The sequence below is a fragment of the Simochromis diagramma genome, unplaced genomic scaffold (genome assembly GCF_900408965.1).
Source record: "Simochromis diagramma unplaced genomic scaffold, fSimDia1.1 OVJJ01000304.1, whole genome shotgun sequence".
NCBI classification, from domain to species: Eukaryota; Metazoa; Chordata; class Actinopteri; order Cichliformes; family Cichlidae; genus Simochromis; species Simochromis diagramma.
This window is the reverse complement of record NW_024387030.1, coordinates 6,311,311-6,336,031: the sequence shown is the minus strand read 5'-3', so window position 1 is coordinate 6,336,031 and position 24,721 is coordinate 6,311,311. Positions and strand designations below refer to the sequence as shown.

The 24,721-nt window shown below is 39.6% G+C and overlaps 1 protein-coding gene across 2 annotated transcripts in view; it reads right to left on the bottom strand.

The window, feature by feature from the left end:
- LOC120740384 (ephrin-A2-like) overlaps positions 1-24,721 on the bottom strand; it is an 85,785-nt gene that overhangs the window by 7,178 nt on the left and 53,886 nt on the right. For both annotated transcript variants that reach the window (XM_040042720.1, XM_040042721.1), the window contains exons 2-3: positions 5,472-5,764; positions 359-424 (exon numbers count right to left, since the gene is read on the bottom strand). In XM_040042720.1, the coding sequence (XP_039898654.1) occupies positions 359-424; positions 5,472-5,764 (359 nt within the window). The remainder of the gene's footprint in view (positions 1-358; positions 425-5,471; positions 5,765-24,721) is intronic.

The following is a 24,721-nucleotide window of genomic DNA, read 5'->3' as shown; positions in this document are numbered from 1 at the left end:
TGCGTATGCCACTTTTTGCTTATGTGTGTGTGTATGTGGGTGCACTCTTCTCTGTGCCTGTAAGTGTGTGCTTGCGTCTGCGCACGGTCGTGTGAGCTCGCATGTGTGAATGTGTCAGTATGCGGGCGCGCGCGTGTGTGTTTTCAGCGTGCGTGTCTTCAGCGTGCGTGTCTGTGGGTAAAGGTGTTAAAGTGTTGCCTGGCCGGTCTGTGAATCAGAGCGAGGTCTGTTGCCGGGGCATTCTATCAGACCTCTTATTCCCCCTAATTTTACTTTGATAGCCAATCTGGACCTCTGTGTGTATATGTCATTGTGTGTTTGTGAGTGAGCATGTGTGTGTAGATAGAGCGTGACTTACCTGGAGGTCTGACATACACTTTCAGCTTTAGACATGCCCGCCCCACATGGTTTGGGTGAGGAGATGCTGTGAGAAGAGACATTGAAAGTGGAGATTAGTTTAGAGATAACGTGATTTTTGCTGCTGATTGCAAACCAAATACATTTAATAACCCAGATATAAAACAAGATTATTTTGTGTTTATGTGAACCAAAAGTCGATTTGACGGAATTTTTTCATTTTTATAACTGATTTATTGCAAGCCAGTAAGAACCAACAGTATTGTGTGAAAATCATGAGATACTTTAAAGCTCTTTAGACTTTGCTTCCAAGGAGCCAAACTTTCTTAGAAGTTTTAGAAGTTGTCACGAGCCATAGTTCTCCAGAGGGGCGTACTGTGAAGCGTGATCAATGGCTTAGTGAGCTATGTTGAGGTTAAAGCCAAAGTTTTCAGTGTCACGAAAGTGGCTGTCTTTTTACTTGGCTAAATCATTGTAGTATCTTGTGCTGGGGTATGTTCACAGTTTTGGTTTTAAATTGGCCACGTTTTCACTGATTCTCGTATTTACAGCATTCTTTATGTGCAATTGAGATTCTCTGCTGGTGGCATACATTTTATATTTGCAAGTTGTTAAGTCTTACCCTACTAAAATCACTGAATGAAGCACAAACTGTGCATTGCCTAATGCAGAAAATGTAAAAAAAATTTTTTTGCCTGATTGCAAAAAATTGTGAAAGTCTCTTTTACACTGCTGGAACTGGAGCTACTAGAACACAGAACAAACACTAAAAATACCTGTTCAATCAGTACAATTAAATCACTTTGATTTGCAGATAAACTTTCCTTTATTAGGCTATAGGACAGTAACTTTGATGATGACCTCCCCTTTAACCTAAATCACGAGGTTTGATACCTCTCTATATATACACAAATACAGATGTGGTTTGATGACCATAGATATAAACTGAAACTTAAAGGGCTCATGCAACGATAAAATAATGCCCACATATTAAAATGCTTATTTTACTGCTCTGTGAAATAAATCCAAAGATGGCTTTCCTTAGCATTAGTCTTTTCTCTTATTTGTAGCAGTAGTATTGTGTTGAAAAAGAGTCACAGGACATGTGAAACAGAGAACGGCTTAGTTGATAACCACTGGTGTGATCTCCAATGGATGGGATTTGGGGTTTTGTTGAGCCAGTGCAAAGAAAGAAAGAATGCAAAGAAAGCCTGGCTGTGTTGAATTTCATTTGTAGTAAACCCCACGAAAAGTTCAAAAGACCTTTAAAAAGGCTTTCAGTTTTTTCTTTGGACATGTTTTTTTCCCACTTATTTTTCAGTCCTTGTACCTGAGCATTTTCAGAGGAATTTTTATTTTTAAGCCACTTAATAGTGAGCAATGAATTATTTAGGCATTAAAAAGTCACCTAACTCGAGGAACAAACCAGAGATGTTGTGTCTACACATAAAAGATAACTTAGCAAAAAAAAATTTCAATTTGTATCTTTATGCACTTTGTAACTAGCAGCCTGTATCAAAAACACATCTTTTGTTCATAATTTCTTTAGCCGAGTCTACAAAAAAATACCAAAGATAGCATGGTTCATGTTTGCAACAGCAAGGTGGTTCCTGCAGAGCTATTATCAAAACCTTGGTATGCAGCGTGCCTTTAAAAACTTTAATTTAACTGAATGTGTCAGATGACATAAAAATGTATCCAAAAGATACATTTTTTCAGTTAACATGTTAAACATTTGTCACAATTTAGCATTAATCCAGTAATTAATTAATTAACTGTTTTGCAGTTGCAGTGTTCAGAAGTTTAAGCAAGTGCAGAGTTTCATATATTATGTCCTCATACTATATGCTCCCATAAACACACTAAGCACGTTAGGCAATGTAAACAAGTTTGTAAGGGATCACTGAAATTCATTCACACTCACATTCCTAAGGGAAATAACTGACTCTCAAATCAACCTGGCTTGAATGTCTTTGGAATGGGGAAGGAAATCCATGCAAATTCCCCACAGTCGCAGGTCTATCTTGCCGTGAGGTAACAGTGCAAACCACTGAGCCAGCTTGCTGCCCAGATTGAATGCCAAAAAAAAAAAAAGAAAAAGAAAAAAAATGTTAAAAAGTTAGTGTGATTCAAACTTCAAAGTAGAGTAAATGAAATTGAATCTGGGTTTTTAGTCCCACCTCGCTCCAATGTGAAATAGAGCTGGAGACCCTAAAGGAGATTGTGTCCAAGTCTCTGACCAGTCAGACATGCTGACGAGCACAGCCACCCACACACATACGCAGATGTGTAAAAGAATGTGCTCACGCACAGTTGGTTGCAGAAGTGTGCGTGGAGACCTACTGGCCTTCTCCCTTGAGGAAGCCACAACCCAGTAGTGACCCCATAGAGAATCATGTTTGAGATCCACAGTGCACAGGAAATAAATCTGACCCCTCATTTGCCCTCTCCTCCCTCTTTTTTAGCCCACGACTCCTCCCTCCATCTTTCTCTCTGACCTTCACCTCCTTTACCCTGTAAGGCCTTACCTATAGGCCACTTCCTATCCATCAATTTTTTTCAGATTATCTCCCTGCACTACTTGTAGTGGGCAGAAGAACTTGGGCCTAGCATTAAGGCTTGTCCTAGTGGACGTTTCTGTTTTGGCTTGACTGAAAAAGGCAAAATGGCTAGAAAGGTTTTTTCCCTCTTCTTTGTTACCACCAACAATTTCCACCTGTGTCATTTTTAAAAGTCACACCAATTCACCCAGTGACTCATTTTCCCAGCACATCCACAATCTAAAGTCTCCTAAAAACCCATTGAAAACCACTCAGCCTCATCAGATGACAGCTGGGAGAAGCAAGGGGTGGAGCTGACCTGTCAACATGTCAGCCCCATGACAAATACACACACCAGTGTGCACTCACAGGGATGCACTCTCATGGATGTGACCACAAATGCCAATCAAATATGTGCTTCACAAGTATGTTCAGAGAGGACGCACACAATAAGGCACTTAGCGGAAAGGCCGGGTGGTTAAAACGGTCGGCACGTTGTCGTTCCACATCAGTACTGACCTGTGCATGAGTGTGTTTAATGTGAGCATGTGAGTGACGGTGAGAGGCAAGAATGTGTGTTCGCCTGCCAGTCAAGATGATGGACATGGCCTTTCACGGACTCACAATCGCTTGACAACTGACCCCCATGACCAGGCCTCCCCCCGCAGCACACACAGACACACACACACACACACACACACACACACACACACACACACACACACACACACACACAGATATATATTGAAACACATTCACAAGCATTCTAGTCATGTGGAACACACACTATCCCTAGGGGTCCCGTGAGCACAATACCATAGTCAGCAACTAACTAGAGGGGCCCAAACCATCCCTACATGAGACTGAAAACAGAAGAATGTGTGCTTGTGTGTATGTGTGCCAACTGGGAAAAGTGCATCGGGACATCGGGTGGCTGTTATCGTTGCCTCTTCAGCTCCCTGACTCTCGCCTGCTGTGTCTTTGTGGTTGTGCAGACAACAGACTTGGGTAAATATTTGTAGATGACAACTAGCATTTAAAAAAAGTTTCTTTACCTACAAATAGTCTTAAATGCAAACTTTTCAGTAATGCAAAAGTGTTGTATTTTCGCATTGCGCATTTGTTTTTATATTAATTGTATTGCAAAAACAGTTACTGTTGCTGCATGAGAAATAAAACCTGAAAAACTAAACCTGTTTCAGAATCTGCCTATCTGTATCTAACTTTTTTTTCTTTGCTTAAAGTCTCCTTGTACTCTCAGAATGAAGACAATATCACTGTAAAATGAGAATCACTATCCAAGGACAAAAAAACTCCCTCTATAACCTGACCTGAAACTGGTGCTACAGGACCTTCTTCCCATTATGAGTCATGGTGAGAATGCTCCATCTCCTGCTAAAAAGGTCAAGGTCAGTTTTTCAGCCAACTGTGCAGCGATAATGTAAGGAGAAATGAAGAGACCCGTGTCAGGCTGCATACTGGCAGAATTCCACGCAGTAAAAAAAATAATCTTTTGGACAAAATAAGATTTTTCTTAAGAGAATCTCAAAGGTCAAGTCAGAAAAAAAAAGAATAGGATGACTTTCCTGAGTCGTTATAGCTATCTGCTGGCAAACTGAATCCTGCAAGAGCAAAGTATTTTCCCTAACACTGCTGACTGACATGTACTTATTAAAAATTAAACTGATCAAAAACGAATGATGAGTTTACATAACTCATCAAATGACTGTATGGTCATTTGAGACTGACAAAGAAAAATAAAATCAGCCAACCGAACAAATGAAAGCAAAAAAAAAAAAAAAAAAAGCATAAAACAGCATACATAGTTTTTTCAATTGCTTTTGGTGTCCTTGTAATTGTGCTCTGTGAAAAACACGTTTCATCCCAGGTGGTTTGGATACTAAAACAGACAACTGCAGCTCCTACAGCATAAAAAGGAAAAGTGGTGCTTTCCTGTGTTTGAACATTGACAGTAAAGCTTCCCAAAGTCAATTTAATGTTGCTTTTCTGTGATTACCAACTGATTTTGCACTAAACAGTCCGGATGCGGTAAATCCATCCCACACTGAGAAGTTGAAAACAATGTTTAAGAGTAATTTGAAACTACTATATGTCCCACGCCTGCTGGGGGAATGATAGCTTTGTTCAAAAAAGTAGTCTCAGGGGGGTAATACTAATACATCACTTGTTGAAGTGAGGAGAAACATCAATAGAGCTAATATAAAAATGATTACAAACTACGCCTGCTGACATTTTTACCACTTTGCCGAGCACACCACTTATGATCTCGACAGAAGCGGCGAGATGCGCTAAGAAATAAAGTGAGGGAGGAGTGAGAGGGGCGAATAGGAGATGGAAGGTGTATTTGTGCGGGCTGTGTTTGAGAACTCTCTCAATCAGCTTCTGTTGATTGCATATTTATATATTGTTTACAAATGCAAATTGAGCAGGAGCGTGGATACCATGCAAACAGACAGACACACACACACACACACGCAGATAACAAACATCTTTACCTGCACACACAATTTCCTAAAACACAGAGAAACACACTCTACTTGGCTGATAACCTACAGATATAGTAGTACTCGTGTCCAGGCCTGAACTCAAAGCCCAGGGAGAAAGGAGTGAAGAGCTGGAACTTCTCTGAGAAGCGCAGGGGCCCATCGGGACCGGTGGGACGGTTGCACTCCCAGCGCTTAAAGCCACGCATCCTGTGCTGGCAGGAAGTGTAGCCCTCATGGTTGACCATGAATAGGATGTAGCGCTCCATGCGTCCGTGGGATGGAGGCCCCTCGTAGTATGGACAATAGATGTCTAGATAGTCATTGATGTTCACTGCCACTCTGTACTCTCCATGCCAGAACCTGTAAGACACAGAAAAAAGGAAACATTCTTCATGAATAAAAAATAAGCGAACAGACTCAGGGATCTGCGCAGAATCTGTGAGGAGCTGTGCTTTCTGTGGTAAAATGAGACCGTGGAAGACTTACGTTTTAAGAAAAATCTTTATATTCCTGAAAAACAATCGATATTTACTACAATTTCTGTATGACTGCACAGCACAAAGGAAACTATCTGCCTAGCGTAGTCATCCGGTGCAATGTAACCATATGAAATTGTGCGATTGTTGGAACATTTTTGTGTTTACAGTGTTTACAAGAGGCAAATCAAAGGTCGCAGAACAACACTCCTTAGAGTTTCCATATATTGCTCAAGGACACTGAAACTGCTTTTCTGATTTAAACCACCTGAGTCAGTGAAAAGAAAAAAAAATCCTAGAGGGCATTTAAAAAAAACAAAACAAAACAATATATTGTTAAAGCCAGAAAAATCAATGATGATCCCTCTGGTTATGCCAGTTTACATAGCAACCAATTTTATTTTAATAAAGCTCGGTAAACTACAATTTATGGGAATTCGAGGCATGTTTCAAACACAGGTTTTTTTTTTTCCAGTCGGCGTGCTTGAATGAACCTTGTGGTATGATACTTAAGAGAAGTAGGTCATCGTGGTAGAGAGCACACATTGCTGTTGTAGGTGTCCACTTAGTTCAGCAAGCATGCAGATCAGTGAGGTTGGCATCATGAACCGAAACAAGTTATTAAAGAAAAAAACTATTGGTATTAAAACGCTCATCCTGGAGTTTCTACACTGCGGCAGTCCCTTATAATATTCATAGAATGCAGGTGATATGGAAACACATGAGATGCTGGCCCCTTCATCCTTTTTCAGCAACCTCTGCTAGTCACTTTTAATACATTAAAAACATATGGCTGCATATTTTCCCTTTATAATACAGGCTCTATTTATGTTTATATTTTGGTGCCAGTGCTGTTTATAAGAGAACTGAACTTCTGTTTACAATCTTGAAGTCAGTGAAGTGAAACAGTCTCTCTTTAAAGGATGAGGCTGGAGATACTCTATATTTTTGTTATTGTCAACAAATGCAGATGAGGACTAAAACCAACAGCGTGCAGCCTGCCTCTCTACACTTCTGGATTTCCCTGCCTTGCTTTTCTATAGACATACATTTCAAATAATGCACGGTGTGTTTATAATGAATCGTTTGCATTTGTTGGAGGCTATTTTTTTGTTTGCTGATTAATAAACATGGCAACTGGTGCTGATTGCTCTGGGATGTTTATATCAGCAAGACAGAGTATATGTTGACTCGGTAGTTAAGTTAAACAGGCAATGAGTTAAGTTGAGTTAAGTTAAATTAAAATAAAATGTAATGTATTGTTTCCTGTAGGAAATTGCATTTAATTCCTTTCTATTAGTAGCCAATACCTTATGAAAGAGCACAGCAGATGCGTTTTAAAAAGCAGGGCAAAAATGAGCTCTGTAGAGTAAACGTATAAACATCTTTTCAGTAAACCATCTAACATTTCGATGCATTTTTAAATAGTCAGTGCAATATCCATTTTATTCTTTGTGGTCAAGTAAACCTGTCGATGTCTGCAACCGCCACGTCCTCCGGTGTTTTTCATTACCTTCATTATCATCACCACAGCTACAATCAATTCAATTCCAAATGTACCACCTCAAGTACATTTAAAATTCATTACACCGCGTTATCAAATCTTGTATGTCGAAGCTCGGTAAATTTGAGACGCAGGAAAATGTCTTCAATCAAATAAGCATAGCCTAAACAAAACCAAGCTGTCGTGCAATCTAGTTGTCACAGACAGCACGCACACAGGCGGCTTGGGCTTTTTAAACAAATTCATCATTTTCTCCCTCACCTTGGCAGTAATTGATTGCCTAGAATGAAGACATTTTGGTCTAAGCACTCTTGGTTAGTGGGATATTTAGCTTTGGGACAAATTATCCCTATAACGGCAGTCCTATCTCTCTCCCAGAGGGCAAATCAGGAAGTGAGTTAGATGTGAAATGAGCGTCTTCATGCTTCGGTGCCCTATCAGAGTGCGTTTTGCAGCTTCTAAAGGGATCCTTGAACAGATCATTTAGAGGCATTGATCCACCAGGGAGCTCCTCTTGGCTCTCTCTGCTCCCAATCAACTCTTATTAACAACTAAAGGGGGAAGGCAGAGGGAGAAACAGAGGGAGAGATGTATAGAATGAGAATAAAAAGCCTGAAAGCAAAGAACAGAAGGAGTGAAATAGAGAGAAAAAAAAGGTGGGGGAGCAAGGGAAATATGTGCAAAGCTAGAACAATAGAGAAGAAAAAGCAGAGAGAGGAGGGCGACACTCAAATATGGGGTAATGAGATTGCATGAAATTAGTTTAGAATAAAGCTGAAAAATGAGGAAAGAAAAAGCAGAAGAGGAGGTGGAGGCCAGATGGAAGAAGAGCAGATGGAAGAGGAGTTTTCTATATTTCATTTCAATTTATATGACTATGGTTTTTCATCTGAGACAAATGTGCTTTGCCTATTGATTGTGCGCTGATACATTTATGGATGACTACCACTTGAGCATTAGTACATTGGATATGCAGCAAAGTACGGATGTGTGTGTGTTCATGCAGGCAAGCATGTGTGTGTGTGTGTGTGTGTGTGTGGCCGGTTAAATGGTAGCATGGCAAAGTGGGTCTCACTCGGTGAGGATGCTCAATCCAAGAAAGGGCTAATGTGCCAGGATACATTAGCTTGTATCAGTGCCCTGCCCTGCTCCTGTGACACTGTCTGCATTCCTAATTTGCCGAGGCGAGCCGAAACCGTGTGTGCAGGTGAGTGGGTGAACGTGCAGGTGTGCCACTGCACTGTGAGCTGTTAAAAAGCGCATGTTGGTGTGTGTCACAGTTTGTGTGTCCCGTATATTCCACTCTCAGGCTGAGTGTCATTTGGAATTAAACACACACACTGCACTAGCCAAAAAAGACATGGGAATGCACTCACATATAAGACACGGCTCTTTGAGAAAGAGCTGTGTGTGTGTGTCTGTGTGTTATTGGTGTTTTTAATGGGATGTCTTTGAATCTGTATGTGCGTATATTTCAAAGCTGTGAAAGCAGTGATATAACAGTATTGTGCAACATTATATTTAAAGAACTCATAATAAAAGCTGACATTATGAAGCTTTATAAATGTTTCTATTTATGATGTAATTTATTTGCAACTTAAGTCTTGAAAATTACATTTCGCTGAACATCAGGGCTTTAATTTTTTAGTGTTATTAGCTCATAGTCAGAGCACTGTAACATCATTGTTACATCTGCAATAGACCAGTCTTTTAAACACACTTAATCTCTATAAGCGGGCATCTTCTTGTCCCTTATTGGCAAAATCTGCCAAGAAGAGCTTTATTATGAAATGTTTTGTGGTTTCTGCTTGTTGTTTAAGTTCCATTGCGCACCCACGTTTGAGCAAGCCTAGGTTGCATGCAGGTAAACTGTTGGACAAACCGACAAACAACACAGTCATTTCCCAAATATCTAGGTGCAGCTTGAGTCCCGAATATTAACACCCGAATGGTTCAGTGGTTCAGGTTTAGAGGCTTAAACCTCTTTAAATATAGTCATTTCTGCTTTTTTGCAGGGTGCGCCATCAGTTGTGACATCTCTTCGGCACCGTTGTGGCTTGTGCCTCTCGATTTTTTTGTGAGACAGACAGTGTTGCTAGTTTGTAAACACAAGAATACAATCCTCTCAGCTTAAAAGTATCAAACTTTGTGAAGTTTCATACACAATATTGTGATGGCTTTTGTTTGCCTGTTTTGGCTTCTTTTATTCCTTTAGTGTGGAGGTTTTTTTTCAGAGTGTGGACACCGATAATTCAGGAAAAGACTGCAGCAAGTATGGCAAACCTCATGGGGAATTTCTGGCTCAGCTGTGGTAGCACATTGGCAGTCTATTAGCGATCCGTGGGCAGCTTCGGACTGCTCATCTACCTGCAGAGAGTATCTGTTGTCAGATGGGGGCAGTGTCAAAAATATGCGGTACAACCAGTCTGTGTGCTACTCTTGCTTGTGCTGTTGACCATTCAGTGGAGAAAATTTAAATTATAAATTTTTTTCTTCTGCTTCTCTCACTCCTGATGAACTCCGCTGTCACTCCCTTCCCGGTGCCGGCCCATTTGTCAACCAATCAGCATTAGATCAACCCACCACCCTTTTCTGTACGCTCTCTAAATAGGCAAAACCTTTCTCAGTACTTATTACTCAGGTACTGCTTGCAGTTACATAAATTAAGCATCTGCACAAGCAGTGACTGGGCTATGCAGAAGGATCTAATTTACAGAGTTAGTGAACTGGCTGCAATGAAAACATCAGAGCTACCTACACATTATACGTACAGGAGCAGCTGCACCATGGAAACCCATGCCATGAAGCTCCTGATACACAGTTTGGAGGCTGTTGTTAATGGCAGAGGAGATTTGTAGCTCTGCAGTTACTGAGTCAGCAGAGCTTTGATGACTTTTATGCACTACGCGACCATGCGCTGAGTTTCTGTGGTTCGTAAATGCCTCCACTTCTTGGATCATGGAATATCTTGGAGGGAATTTCAAGTGACTGAACAGAATGCAGTACGGATTGCACCAATTTTCATAGAGTGTCTCATTTTTGACAAACAATAACTCCCCCCAACCCTATTTCATCATAATAATTCAACATTCGGCACAAAAGAAGCTTTAAGGTAGCTTACAACAAAGTACAGAGCAAAATTATAAAGTTTCACTAATCCTTTTACTCATTCAGTGTAAACTTTTACAACCGGTACAAGAAATAATGTCCATGCTTGTTATTTTACGGCTGAAAAAACTTGATTATCTTTCATTTCCAGGGAAAGATATGTGTTTGTATTTCTAGCATATTGATAATTAAGTTCTGGAGGGGTACAAAGATAAAGATTTAAAACTTTATGTTTTATGCTTTTGAAATTAAGCAGTGTCTATGAAAACACTGTCTTAAATTATGCCTGTTAAACAGACTGCTGTTGGAGTGCATGTTGTTTAGTACATGGTCTTTTCATATTTTTTTGTTCCGCCGCTTGAAGCAATTTCTTTCTAATATTGTCTGTGTATGAACCTGAGCAATATGATATCATTCATAATCCTCTGATGCCTCACAAATTCTCCTCACTCTCTCAGTGCAATTGAATTGTCTGGTGATGTTAGCCAGACGCAGCTGAAAGACTTGGCTTTTGGCTGGTGGCTCTCATCTGGATATAAAAGGATCATTCTGAGGCTTGGACCATAATCAGTGGAAATGGATCTGCGTTAAAGTGTTTTATGGTTTTGTGTGCACATATCAGGATGAAAGAAAATAGAAATGGGAGAGCTTAAAAGTTGAAATAAAAGATCCAAACAAAAAGGGGACGGGAGAAAACATGTCTTTGAGGTTTTTTTCTGGATGTGCGTATCTGCTGCAATCGCAAGTTCTGTATTTTTCCATACAGTAGTAACTGTACTCCTGCGTGTAGTGGCCACTCTTTAGTATTCTGACAACAGTGAGTCATCAACATCCTCTCTCAATATGGCTGTGATCAAAGCCTCTGGTTGGAGAAGCCTCGGATGTTTACCATACCTGCCTGCGTCCTAAACAGCAGGCTCCATCAACCACCAAACATCAAAGGATGCTTGTCTCTCTCTCTCCCCACTATGTCATCCCACTCTCACTCTGTAACTTTCTCCTTTTCTTTAGCTTTACTTGATCTGTCTTTGTCACTCCCACTTATGGTGCACTCACACCGTGGCCTGCAAAAAAAACCAAAAAAACCCAGAAAAACCTCTTTCTTCCGTTCTTGGTCTGTCAGTCAAATTCTGATCCAGTTGCTTTTGGTAAAAATGGCTCAGAGGAGAAAAGAGACTGGCTGCACAAACCCGCAAAAACTACAGGAGGCACTATTTCAAAATACAACGTCTTCATTTGGTAGACATTTCTCGACACTGGAATTTTGGACACTTCTTCACTTCTTGAAATAACTTATCGCTTGATTTACTTAAGGGAACAGCTTTCAGATTTTACTGTGTAAACAACTTTGTTTTCCGTCTGCATGCTGGGTTTTTTTGTGTGTGTGTGCAGCATCTGTGCCCAAATAAAGTGCAAAGCATAGGGCAGTCAAATTAAGCCGACTGCCAAGTGACAGAACATGCAGTTCCTCTAACGGCAACCTGAGGCTGACTAAGGAATTAATTCCCCATAGACTCTTATGTTAAAATGCCCAACTTACGCCAATAAAATAACACGTTTAGAGCCTTCATGCTATAGTTAATTTTCCATAACAACTGTACTGGGTATGATTATTATTATTTTTGTTATAAATAATCATGACAGCTGACTGCTCTCTGCTGAACATCATCACTGCTTATTCAAGCCAACGATTTGAGACTCTCAACCACATTTGTGGTGTATGTTCATTTTGTAGCATTTCTAATGGAATTATCCAACAAAGAAATATGGCCTGCTGGGAGACGGACAGTCGCTCATATTAGTAGTAGTAGCAGCAGCAGTAGTAGTAGACAATCAGGCCAACAGGTCTAGTATTTTATTAGTCTGTTACTGAGACTAACTTGCAGGTACATGTATGTGTCTTAGTGAGTTGCACCCATTCAGCTTATCATTGCTGCTTGTTAGCTGATAACTTGGGATCTTTACCTTACAATATAAAGAGCCTTGAGGAGACTGTTGTTGTGATTTGGTGCAAATTGAACTGAAGAATTAGGATGAGGATGTTTGGGCTCTTTTAGCGTTACGGGGCAGAGGATTTATGAGTGAATCTCTGCTTGGGTTGCACCATGTGTAAGAATGCACATGATGCAACCCAAGTTGTCTTCATCTGAAGTGATGGGAATGACCTGTCAACACATGTAGCAACTCTAATGTTAAAATGCGCAACTTACACCATGAAAATAACATAAAAAAGTTTTTGGTCTTTGTAGATACTTTTTCTGCACAGAGGTGATTTTCTTTTTTTTTTTGGGTTGCAAGCAGGATAGGTGGAAGAATTGGATTTGGCTCAATTTTTAAATCCAATTCACTGTCACATCTTCAGTCAACTCAAAAGTTGTTGTCCAACTTTAGTTGCCAACTCCTATCTTGACACAGTTTATCACCATTCTCTCATTGAGAGCAATGAACATCCGGTTTGCTCTCCTCCACACACCAGCACAAAGAGACTCCACCAGTATTGCTGCCTAACCCTGGCAAATTCTGTGCACTGTTGGCCAAATGAATATGTGGATTCTTTTAAATGTAACATTTCATATTCAAAACAGGCACGATTTCACCTCATTTGGCTTTCTGGCAGGAAGAAATTGCAGGCTTTTGTAGACGTGTGTGACTGAAAGTAGCCTCAGTTATGTTGCTGTCTCAGTCTCCTACACCATAACTCCAGTCACTCTCAATATCTCTCCAATTAACTCCACATTACTCTCTGTTTCTATCTCTCCATCTTCATCTTCTCCTGACTTTACTCTGTCTTTTCCTCCTTTTCTTTACTTTCGTTCCCTCAATCTTCATCTCCAGTCACTTCTGCTTCATTTACTCCCTCTCTATTCTTTCTTCTTCTCCCAGCACTTTCCTTTCTGGAGCTCAGCTCCAGCATCTTTTGACATTCTTGCTATCTCCTCTTTTCAGTCTTCGCGACTGTCAACGCCCCCACCCGCCTCTTTTCTCTTCCTGTTCTCTCCTTTGTCTTAACTTTCTTCCCCCATTATTGTATTTTTATTCCCTCACCATGGCATCGTCTGCTTTCTGCTCATTCTGTTTGAATGTTTAAAAGGACTCCTTCGTGCACACAGACAGACACACGCACACATACATCATCCTCTGGCTAGGACTCTTTAGCTGCTTTTTTCCCCAGCATGAGGTGTTCCTTTCTCATGCTGTTGTCTTCTCCTGTGTCTCCCATCGCATTGCTGCTGATGCTTAGATACGTTAGGAAAAGTAAATATGATGCCTCCCTGGAAACAAACACACTGAGGCTGACATATCTAGACATTTCCAACACATGGATGTATACTATAGTGTAGAGTACAAGCTCATCTCAACAAAATAACACATGTAACACAGAAAGCATTAATGCATTCAGTATAATGTAAAGCCAAATTAACACACATCGAAGTACTGGGATTCATAAGCACAGATGTACATGTTTAATTATGCAGATTAGCTCTTGATCCTCACTTCTGTGTTAAACACATGCAAACAGCATGGAATAGAGCACATAACACACACATGCACATCTCACTGTACGTGCACCGAAGCCAGCATGAAAAAGAAACCATCAAAAGCCTCAACCCACAACCGGCACACACTCCTGAGCAGCTCAAACTGTGTTGTTTTGACAAGTTCCACATCTGTCACTCTGAATAATGTCGCCCATAGATCACTGTGGTGACATTCAGCACATCTGAAAGGTTATTATGTATTTCTCCAAGACAGGCAACTTAGCCCCCCTGCGGATTAAGTGCTGCCTGTGTCAATCCCTGGGAAATTCTTACACATATGTACACATACACACAGTCAGACATAAAACAGGCTGCCCATCACTCACATATACACATACAACCCAACGCCCACTGACTGGATTAACATAACAAACCTTGTTCTTGAGCCCCCCACCCGGGAAGGATAATTACCACTTTGGTGATGTGTTTGCTAAAAAATACACACAAAAAGTAAAGACAGAATAGACCCGATGGCAGTCAGATACAGAGACAAAGCCACTGATGGATGGGCAAGCAGGTTGAGTTAGTCAGACGGACAAGATGAGAGCTCGGGCACACGCGGTATTTCTGACAAGCTGACAGGCAGAGTGCATGATATGCCTATATCAGTCTCCTTGTTTTCTGAGGGGCATTCACCATGATGCAGCACCAACGCTGGCACTGTCGACAGCACAAACAGCACTGGGGCTCTATTGGTATCGACAAGGTTGGCTCAAAAAGATGTACGAATGAAGGGGCTGATGGCTGGTGTCCAAGTTCGCCAATGGGAATCTCTCAACAAGGGTGGGGAGCGGCAGAAATGTCACGTATCCACAGAGTCAATGTTTAAAGAAGGGAGAAGAACTGGCTGACATTTTTTATTCCATCAATACTCATGCATTCTTCAAGTTTGAGTTCAACTTTTTTTTTCTGACAGATTGGGGGCCATCTTTGGCTGTCATTAAAACGGACCGCAAACATTTTGTTAAGAATGATGAAAATAACAAAGTGTTTCCACAAAAATGGCCAGCCTACATCTGGCCAGAGGTATACAGTTTGTCTTCTGGGAGTACAACTATAAAAACCTTTAACTTTATTTTGTACATTTATGATTTTTTTACACCCCATATTCTACAAAAAACCTTTCAAGTCTGGCAAGCAAATAATATCAATTCTCCATGATATAGACTTGGGACAAATGTGTTTACTGTTTTAGCTCAATGTTGGTGTAAGAACCTTCACTTTAAAAGTTACAGATCAATTCTTTTCATGTGTTTTTTCAGTTTAACCACCGAGTTGCATTTAGTCTGTGCTTGAGGAATACTACTGTTACTTTCATATATAAACAAAAGGTTTGCAGTGTTTTTCCGCTCTCAGATTTCTGCCCCGATCAACAAAGTGATTATGTAACTGACTAGTTTAGCCAGTTTGACTTATTCGCCTACCAGTGGACTGATTATCATCTTTCAGTGGAAAAAAACTGTCTGCCTGACAACTACTTTTACACCAGAATAAACTGATGGAGTGTCAGACTGACTGACATATTAGCTGTCTGCCTTGCTTTGGCATCACCCTCTGGCTTAAGGATCTTCATCTAATATGGATGGGTTGATCCAGATTGACGAGGTGAACTAATCCATGTAGTTTGGGTCAAAGCGTTTGAGCCTCTGTGGGTTGCGAGTCACAGAGGGCAGAGAGAGCGAACGGGGAAAGCTGGTGTATAGATTGCTTTGCAGCATCTCTAATGAGTAATTAAACACTTGAATGGAGTCCAATTAAGATACACGCTGTGTATGCTGGCGAGCACGCGCACACACATAAATCCATGTGTCGACATGCAGGCAAACATCAGCATGTAAACAAAATCAAAGACACACATACAGAAGCGTGCACACTCATACTAATAGTCACACTCCTACGAGTAGATCAAAAATAGAAACACAAACACACACGTGCGTGTATATATATATATATATATATATATATATATATATATATATATATACACACATAAAGCACACGCATACACAGACTCAGGTCTCGCCACATTAAGTGGAGCCATATGTGCTGAATGTTGTACGTGGTTCAGCATGGAGTGAAGGTCAATGCTGTCTGACTCTAATAGCGAGCATCTCTTTTCTGACTCCCTCCCTCCTCCCCTCAATTTCTCTGATTCATATGTGTCTGACTCTCTGCCTTGATCTCCTTCTGGTTCCCTCCTCAAAACTCTCTGGCTTTCGTTCTGTCCACTTCTCTTTGTATCAATCTCTCTCTCTCTCTGTCACTTGCTTTCAATTCAATCTCAGGGCCAATTCCAAGAAGCAAAAGACAAAAGAAAAAAAAACCCTACATAGCTGGGTAACTGAGATTGCCCTGACTAGAACAACATCAGCATTGTCTTTTGGATCCATGGTTATGTTGACTAGTCAGGACCTCTAGTTCTCGGGCTAGAGGTAAGGAAAACACTCTGCATTAACTCAAAAGGAGAAATGCTATTTACAGATGTTTCAAGTGGTAGCATTCAGACACAAAAAGAAGAAAGTCTGCTACACACTGAGGGAAAACAGGTGACACTTTTTGGTGGTTTCTTCCTGGGAGCTTGTTTGTACTGGAAAGTGACATGCTTTGTTGTGTGAAAGGTGAGCTTTAGATAGATTTCTCTCCACATACCTGATCAAATACTGATAACCTTTTCACACTGACGAAAAACAGGTTCTGCAGTAGTTTGATAGCCTAATTTCGAACCATTTGAAGCATTTCAACCAAAAGTAAATTGGTTCAGGTGGGACCAGGAAAATAACAGGTTTTCAAGTGAAATATGTCAAATATGCTGGAGTGAGAGAATGTGCAAAACACCCAACTAACAGTCATACTTACAATGGTCTAGATTAAAATGGTTGGAAATATGTCAAATAGCACTAAAGTTGCAAGAATCCTCAAAGGAGCTGATACACAACCAGAGCTGTTTTGACATGCAAAAGTTAACCTGAAGCATACTGACAGCTTTACAGCATAGCAAAACCTGATGGTCGTTTCACAAAACCTCTGACTTTTGGACGTTCTGCTAAATCTACTTAAATCAGAGGAAGAGATAAAAGACACATTTTGTGACTACCTTTTATAATGGATTTGTTTTCCACCCAGAAGAGAAAACTCTCATTTGGGTCATTTGTAAGATATTAACAACAGTTGTTTTTCTGGCCTGTAACACATAACTGGCTAAAGCTCTGCCTCATTTCTCAAAAGAGACACACTTTTTTAATAACTGTAAACACAATTTCCATGTTTTCACATTTCCTATGTGCAAACACCTTTCTGCAAAGTAATATTTAAAACTGGACAAAGAAATCATTTACTGCACTTTATCTTCATTCAACAAATACATGAAACCAGTGCAGTACACTCGAGTCATTACCATCCACACTGCAAGTGCACTCCTAAAAACAAAGCCACTGAATCAGAATCATGCGAGCTCTACAAATAGGGCTATTTGTTTGCCAGCGCTCTGGAACAATGGATCCTAACCGAGGAGATCATTAAGACGATCTATTTCCGATGCAATATACAGTATCATGATTACCTGATTTCTTCTTTTTCCATATTTCTCACACTTAGATATTTCAGGTCATGAAGCAGTTTTTAATACTGGACAAAAATAACCAGAGTAGATATATTATATCAAATATATATATTTGTGAAAAAGTAATTACCCCCCAAAACTAATGATTGGTTGTGCCGACCTTGGCAGCATGAACTGTAATCAAGCCACTGCAATAACTGGCAATGAGTCTTTCACATCGCTGTGGAGGATTTAGGTCCACTCTCCTTTGGAGAATTGTTTTAATTATGCCACATAGGAGAGTTTTCAAGCATGAATTGCCTGTTTAAGTCCATCATTTAAGTCTAGACCTTGGCTAGGTCACTCAAAAAGCTACATTTAGTTGTTTGTTTTTTTGTTTGTTTTTCACGTGGGGCAGGCAGGTTTGGATAGCTTTGTTGCTGAAATAAATGCAATCTTTATAAAAAAAAAATAAACCCCTCAATTTCAATATATCTAATTCTGATGATCTGGAACATTTAAGTACAAGAACAATGCCAAATCTAAAAAAATCAGAAAGTATAATTTTTCATTGCATGGGAATAACTTTTCCCAGCACTGTATGCATCTATTACTCGATGTTCTCATATGCTGGATGATGTGAGGCTGGCTGTTTCAGTGTCATATTCACAAACTCTTATTTTTTCCCCTGCATTTTTTTTCTATTCCTCTATTTTTTTTGGCGGTGGAAATTCCTACATAAGAGAAAGCCCCTTGATTTCAGTGGCTGAGGTTAATGTGGATGCATTGAAGGCATTCAAAGCTGGATTTGCCAGGGTATACTTCCAGGAGCAGGAGCATGTTTCAACAAAGGAGCATCCTTTGTGAGGCGGATTATATTTTGAGACCAGATCAGGAACAGAGAAGAGATGATGATGCAGAGTAGTTTTTCAATAGATTTACAGTATAGAATTACATTAAAAAAAATCTTATGTACACCTAACCATCTATTTTCTAACCCCGTGTTTTGCTTTTTATCTGTCCTAGCTGACATTCGACGAGAGGTGGTGGATAGTTTGCCAGTGAATCACAAGGCTAACATAGATTATTGACGCTTTCATCCACATCTAAAGTGAGTTTCAATCAGTGGTTCACTTAACATCTGTCTTTGGAGAGCCAGATAGAGAAAGCTCCACACAGAAAGACACTTTGCTTTTGTGGAAGTAAAGGGTTGAAAATGTTCTGCTGTCTTTAAGCAGTGTTTTGGATAATCTTGCAAAGGTGTGTCAATAAAGAAATGTTCTCAAATTCAAAATAGAGCAGATTCTCAAAATACTTATTACTTAATGAGTACTTAATACCTCAGTCATGTGGTCATCAGTAATGTATGATTGCTTGTTTGTGTGCTGTCTAATGGGAAAGACTGATTTTGACTGCAAAGCTAGCCGGTTCTATGAGACTGAAGCTTTGACAGTGTATGTACATTTACAAAATGGTGAAAGGTTTCATAAGACATTTCAATTTAGAAAAGAATTAGGCCAAGCAGCTCTTGTTCCCAACACATTTCCATTTTTTAGATAATATATAAACCTAAATTGCTATAAACAGGAAGTCTCTTTCCTCTTCATTTTTTATTTTTTTTTTATTTTTTACTACAAATCAAAAAGAAGTGCTGCTGTCTTGGTGTCTCCCCCCCTCTCTGTCTTTCTGTATTCCTGTCTCCCACTCACCACGTCTTGGAGTAATCCCACTGTGCCCAAACCCTCTTTTCTCATCTTCTTCTTTGCCACTGATCTCCCAAAAATTCCACCCCCCACTCCTCTTCTTTGCGCTCTCTCTCCTTCAAAAAAATGTCTCCTCTGCAAACGTTACAGCTCTAACTGCGCTCTAAACCGAAAAAAGATTCTTCAGCCCCGAACCCCATTTTAGAGCCATAATGAACACTTTTGCAAATGCTCTTTGTAGCATCGTACTCGAACCGTTCGCACAGACCCTTTACAACATTGTCATTTTTCTGTAAAAAAATCAAACGCTACAAAATCAGCATAGTTAAAGTGCATTTTTAAAGTGCTACTCTTTGATTTTCTGTTTTTGTAATTTTGAAGTCCAACTGAAGTTTAACAGCATGATCTGCTCTAAGAAAATTATTCTGTAACCTCTTTTAAGAAAAATAAATTCCCCAAAAGGGAGAAATCTATCATTTATATACTTTAGCCTTATGACAGTAGCCTCGTTTTGGAGCGGCAGCATTGCACTTGACTGTACGATGTGCATGTAGGCAATGCCTTACATTGTATTTTAAATTATTTGTTTCTCTGCCATGAGATGATGATAACACTAACAATCAGACAGCTACACAACACCACATAACACAAGACTAACATTCCAGTGAATTCGAAGTATTGACCCGTTTGTTATTTTCTGTAATAAAAGACCAAACAAGCATTCGTGAGGAGAAAAGTGCATTTCCAACATCAGTCTGCAGTCTTGAAAACTACCCATCGAACACCCGCTAAATAGCTATAGTTACTAGATGGCATTTGTTTATATTTTTTTATGCACTCAAAGGCACCCTGTCGAGTTTGTGATAACTGGTGGACCAGTGTTTAATTTTGTTTTTCATATCATGCAAGTTCATAATGATATGTATGCACGATACAAGCAAAAACACAAGCAAACAAACTTTGATGTAAACAATGCATAATTGAATTGTTTGTAACACGTTCAAAACAGCGAGTGCAACACGTTTGTCGGATATCAAGGACAGACATGCTTTGCTACGAAATGCTGATGTTAAACTTAACTTTTTAAAACTAAAACACACACTAAACTTTTTTTCCTACATGTTTTTATTTTTCATTTAACTCATTTTTTGTGTAACTTTATCAGTCTCTCACATCATTGTGGAGGAATTCTTCTTTACAAGGTTGCTTCAGTTTATTGATGCTTGATGCACAGCTCTCTTAAATCCCCAACACAGCATTTAGATCAGGATTAGGTCTGGACTTTGAGTGGGTCATTGCAACATCTTGATCCTTTTCTTTATTGTCATTGTCCTGTTACATGACCCGGTTTCTGCAAAGTTTTAGATGACCTCACATTTGACTATAGAATATTTTTGTTTAATTTTGGTATACAGAGGAGTCCATCAACCTTCTACTGCTGTGTTTCCATGAGGTGTTTCTGCCGATATGCTGTGTTTGCTTTTTGCCAATTTGCCAAATCCACTGAGATTAGAAAATCTCTTTTACAAGGATGTAGTCTATCCAAAAAACTGAAAAGTTAGGTGTCAACAGGTCACTGGCCAGTGTTTAATATATAACAAAAACATATATATGTTGTTGTTGTACTGGATGAAAAATTAGGGAATTAAGAACCTTACGCAGAGATGCGCTTATAAATCAGCTAAACATTTACTTTTAATACTGCCTCACATCAGTTTTAGTCTTGCTAAATGATGAGATTTTAACACTTTGGTTATATTTTAATGATTAAGATTTGTTTGTTTTTTTATTGCACAAAATGAATTGAAAACAAACAAAAATTACATTGGAATCTGGAAATGTGGCCAAAACTGGATGAATTTGGGTAAACATATTATAATAGGCAACAATTTCATAGTGGGTGCATATACACTCAGGATGTAGAATAAACATGTCTAAATTCATTAACACAGTTTAAACGATTATATGAATTCATAGCAGCACTGATTGCACATTTAAAACAACCAAGTTATTCTAATTATTGTTACTGTGGTAGTGTAAATGTACTGATGCAGTTGTCTCTCTGGTTCTACATCTAAGTCATATAAAGCCTGACCATGTTTTTACAGACCGTTTTGTTTTTATTAAAAGATGAATTTAAAAATCAAGTTGAAGAGATTTATAAAAATGACTCATTAATCGGGGGAATTTCACAAAGCATTGCCAAAGCCAGAATCTACAGATGAATCCACATTTCTTGGAGTGCAGGTTCATTCTCTCATTTTCTCTCATCATCTCCATTTGTTAATGCTAATCTTCCCCCCCCCCATGCCCCTGTTCGCCCTTTTCTCCTCCGTCTCCTGCCCTCTGATCCTCTCCTTCCACGGTGCTGTTCTCCCCCAAATTTCCCTTTCCAGTCTTTCATTCTCTCTCTCCCTCTTTTTCTCTCTCTTTCCATCTGGTGTCTCTCTATGAGCATTAATCAGTGCTCAAGCACCATGACCAAAACAACTCCACAGAGACGAGCTGCTTCTCTCTTCCTTAGTGTCGTTCCTATTTTTCTCAAATAGTCACAGATAGCCCCCACCCTCTACACACACACACACTCACTCACACACACAAAGAAATCCATAAACATTAGTCAATCTTGGTTATGATTTCACCCTAGCCCAAAGCTCCTTTGGTTGTGATGCTAGAAGTCTTTCATCCATCTCAAAACTTGCTGTTGTGTGCAGAGAGCTGATTTTCACAGAGTACGCTAAAAAATACCAGGGACAAATTGTGCAAAGATGTCCTGCAGTAATATTTTTCATAAAGTTGTTTTGAGTCCATCCATCACAGCCGAGTCAATGCAAATCACTAACTGGGTTATGAATTTACGCTATCAAATGGACCTTCAATTTTTTCTTTCTTTTTCTTTTTGGCTGGCAGCAGGTTCAGCTGTAATGGAGGCTGGAGCTGAATACGGCATTAAAATTCACAGCTGAGATCACACGTGGATGCTGTGAATCCCCTGAGAATCCAGAACATGGTTGTGCTCTTTCAGCAACAGGTCACAGCTTGTTGATAAGGACATTGCTATTTTAGATGACGTGCTGAGATCAATATATTGCACTGTGTTAGGGCTTGAAAAGATTATCTTAGCATATAAAGGTTTAATGTTATGTCATCCCCTGAGTAATCTGTGGGGCACGAATGGTATTTTTTTTTTAATAATACAGAAACATGCGAAGCTTAACTTTTTTTCCCTCCATATTCAAGGGTGCTCTAATTATCATTGTGCTTTTAATAAGGACATGCCAGCTAGTTTGGGGATGAATTTTAGGGCTGGGAGTCATTATCTCAGGCACAACTGAAATATATCATTAATACCAGGAAATACATCAAAATAAAGCCAGTTCAAAAGGCACTGCTCGCTTTCATGAAACTTTAAGGTGCAGTAGAGTGAGGTTTTTTATTTTTTGCATTTTCTGAATTTTAGGCCTTTTTAACTTGCCACACACCATTATTTCCATTAAAAAATCTGCCAGGTTACTCCAGCTAGAGGAATGGGGCAATTATGCTGCATACTCCACAGAGCGTCACAAACAGGGTTGGAAAGTTGACACCATCCGTCATATAAATACTGCTTAGTTTGGGGTTTGTTTAGCATTCTAACAGCAATTATTTCAGACCCTTTATTTTCACTGAAAAGTATATGTGTTTGGCTCGATCATGAATATCGATGATGATGATGATGATGATGATCCTTTCTGTCCAGCTCAGTCTGATTCTGCATTCTCTTGAGTTCAAACTCTTATGAGCAAGGAGGTGAATTGCACATTTATCTGTGCCCAGTTCTGCTGCACTACAGAATGAATGCTCATGCAATCTTACTGAGTGCTTCAGCAGCTAAAAGTGCAGAGTTTTGCCCCAGTTTTGAAATCTGGCATTATGTTATGTCTTAAAAAAAAGCATTGTTTAGATATGATTTCTGTCTAGGCCTATAACTCTCTACTACAAGCCTCCCCTTAGGTAAAAATTTGATGCCAAAAAGTCAGAATGCCATCATTACCCATTTACCAGACAGCTAAAAGTGTCATTTTGTGTTCAAGTAAGAAATTGAACTAAGAAATAACTTTTGGTTCTGTCCTTTGCTTTACTCAAACCGTTGTCAGTATAACTAAATGGTAAATTGACTCAAAACCACATTTATCCATGCATACACCCCTTTATTCTATGCCTTTAAGCCCTTTCTATAATAGACAGTCCGATGCATGCAAGAGCATCATCAATTTGGGGCTCAGTATTTGCAGGGGACAGTTCAGCATGCTAATTGGAGGAGCTGGGGATTCAGTTACTGACCTTCTGGTTTTTAAACCACCTACTTTACTTCTACCACTAAACCTTTGGGACAGAAATATGCTCTTAAATTTAAGAGTTCTAATGTTCAGCAGTCATATTTGTCCACCTTTAAAAAAAATCACTTTCTGCTACTGTTTATAACAAAAAAAAAATGGGTATGTTAATTTTACCTGTTAATTCACCTGCGTTCAGTTACATCTCTGAAATCATATCCTGCCTCGCTCCCTGTGTTTTCTCAATCAGTCTGTTTGCTTAGAAATAATTGTCACTTGTGTTTATTTCAGCCTTTCTTCATATTTTTGCTTCACTCTCTTTAACTTTCAGCTGACTTGTGAAAAATAATTAATAACTTCCAGATCATGTGATGCTTAAAACAGGTCTTAAAGGTTATTCTTTCTTTTAATTCTAAGTAGAAATGAAAGTGTCAGAGTGTTATTAATATCTGCCTGTTTAAAGGTTTTTTAAATATGGACCCAGGCTTCACATCACTCTTCAAAAACCTAAAAAGTGATGTCACCAGTGCTCTAACCCTGTTTATCTGGTCTAATGGACTTCAGGCCAGGGTTAAGCTATGAGTCAGAGACTGAGTCACCACAATCATGACTCTTAGTTTATAAATGCTAGAAGCAAATCCTAAGCCAAGCGACCAAGGTTGTGTATCATCACAGTTAAGCATATTGAAGGTCTACCGTGTGTTAATCATATTCTAAAAGTTTCTGTATTGAGCTACGAGGCAGGTGAAGAGTTAAAGCGTCAACGTTTTCACTGATGAAATCATAGCTGCATCAATTTGCTCTGTTGCCTCCAGCCTGTGCAAACAAAGATCCATTTGAATTGAAATTTTAACAGCTTGGCTTAATGGTCAGTGAAATGTCATGCATGGCAGAAGCTGCGGTTTTTATCTCATTCCTTTCAAAGGGGATCTGTTATCATAGCCGCACTTATGAGGATCTGTGTAGCGAGACGCTATGTGGCAGAGCAAGGGTTAAGGCTTTAAGGGGTTGATGTGTGTTCGGACTTCTTTTCATTGTGAGGCGAGAGCAAGAGCTTTTTTTTCCCTTTTAAATGGGAACACAGCTTTTCTCCACCGGTGGCCAAACCTTGACCCTCAAACCGATCTAGAAAT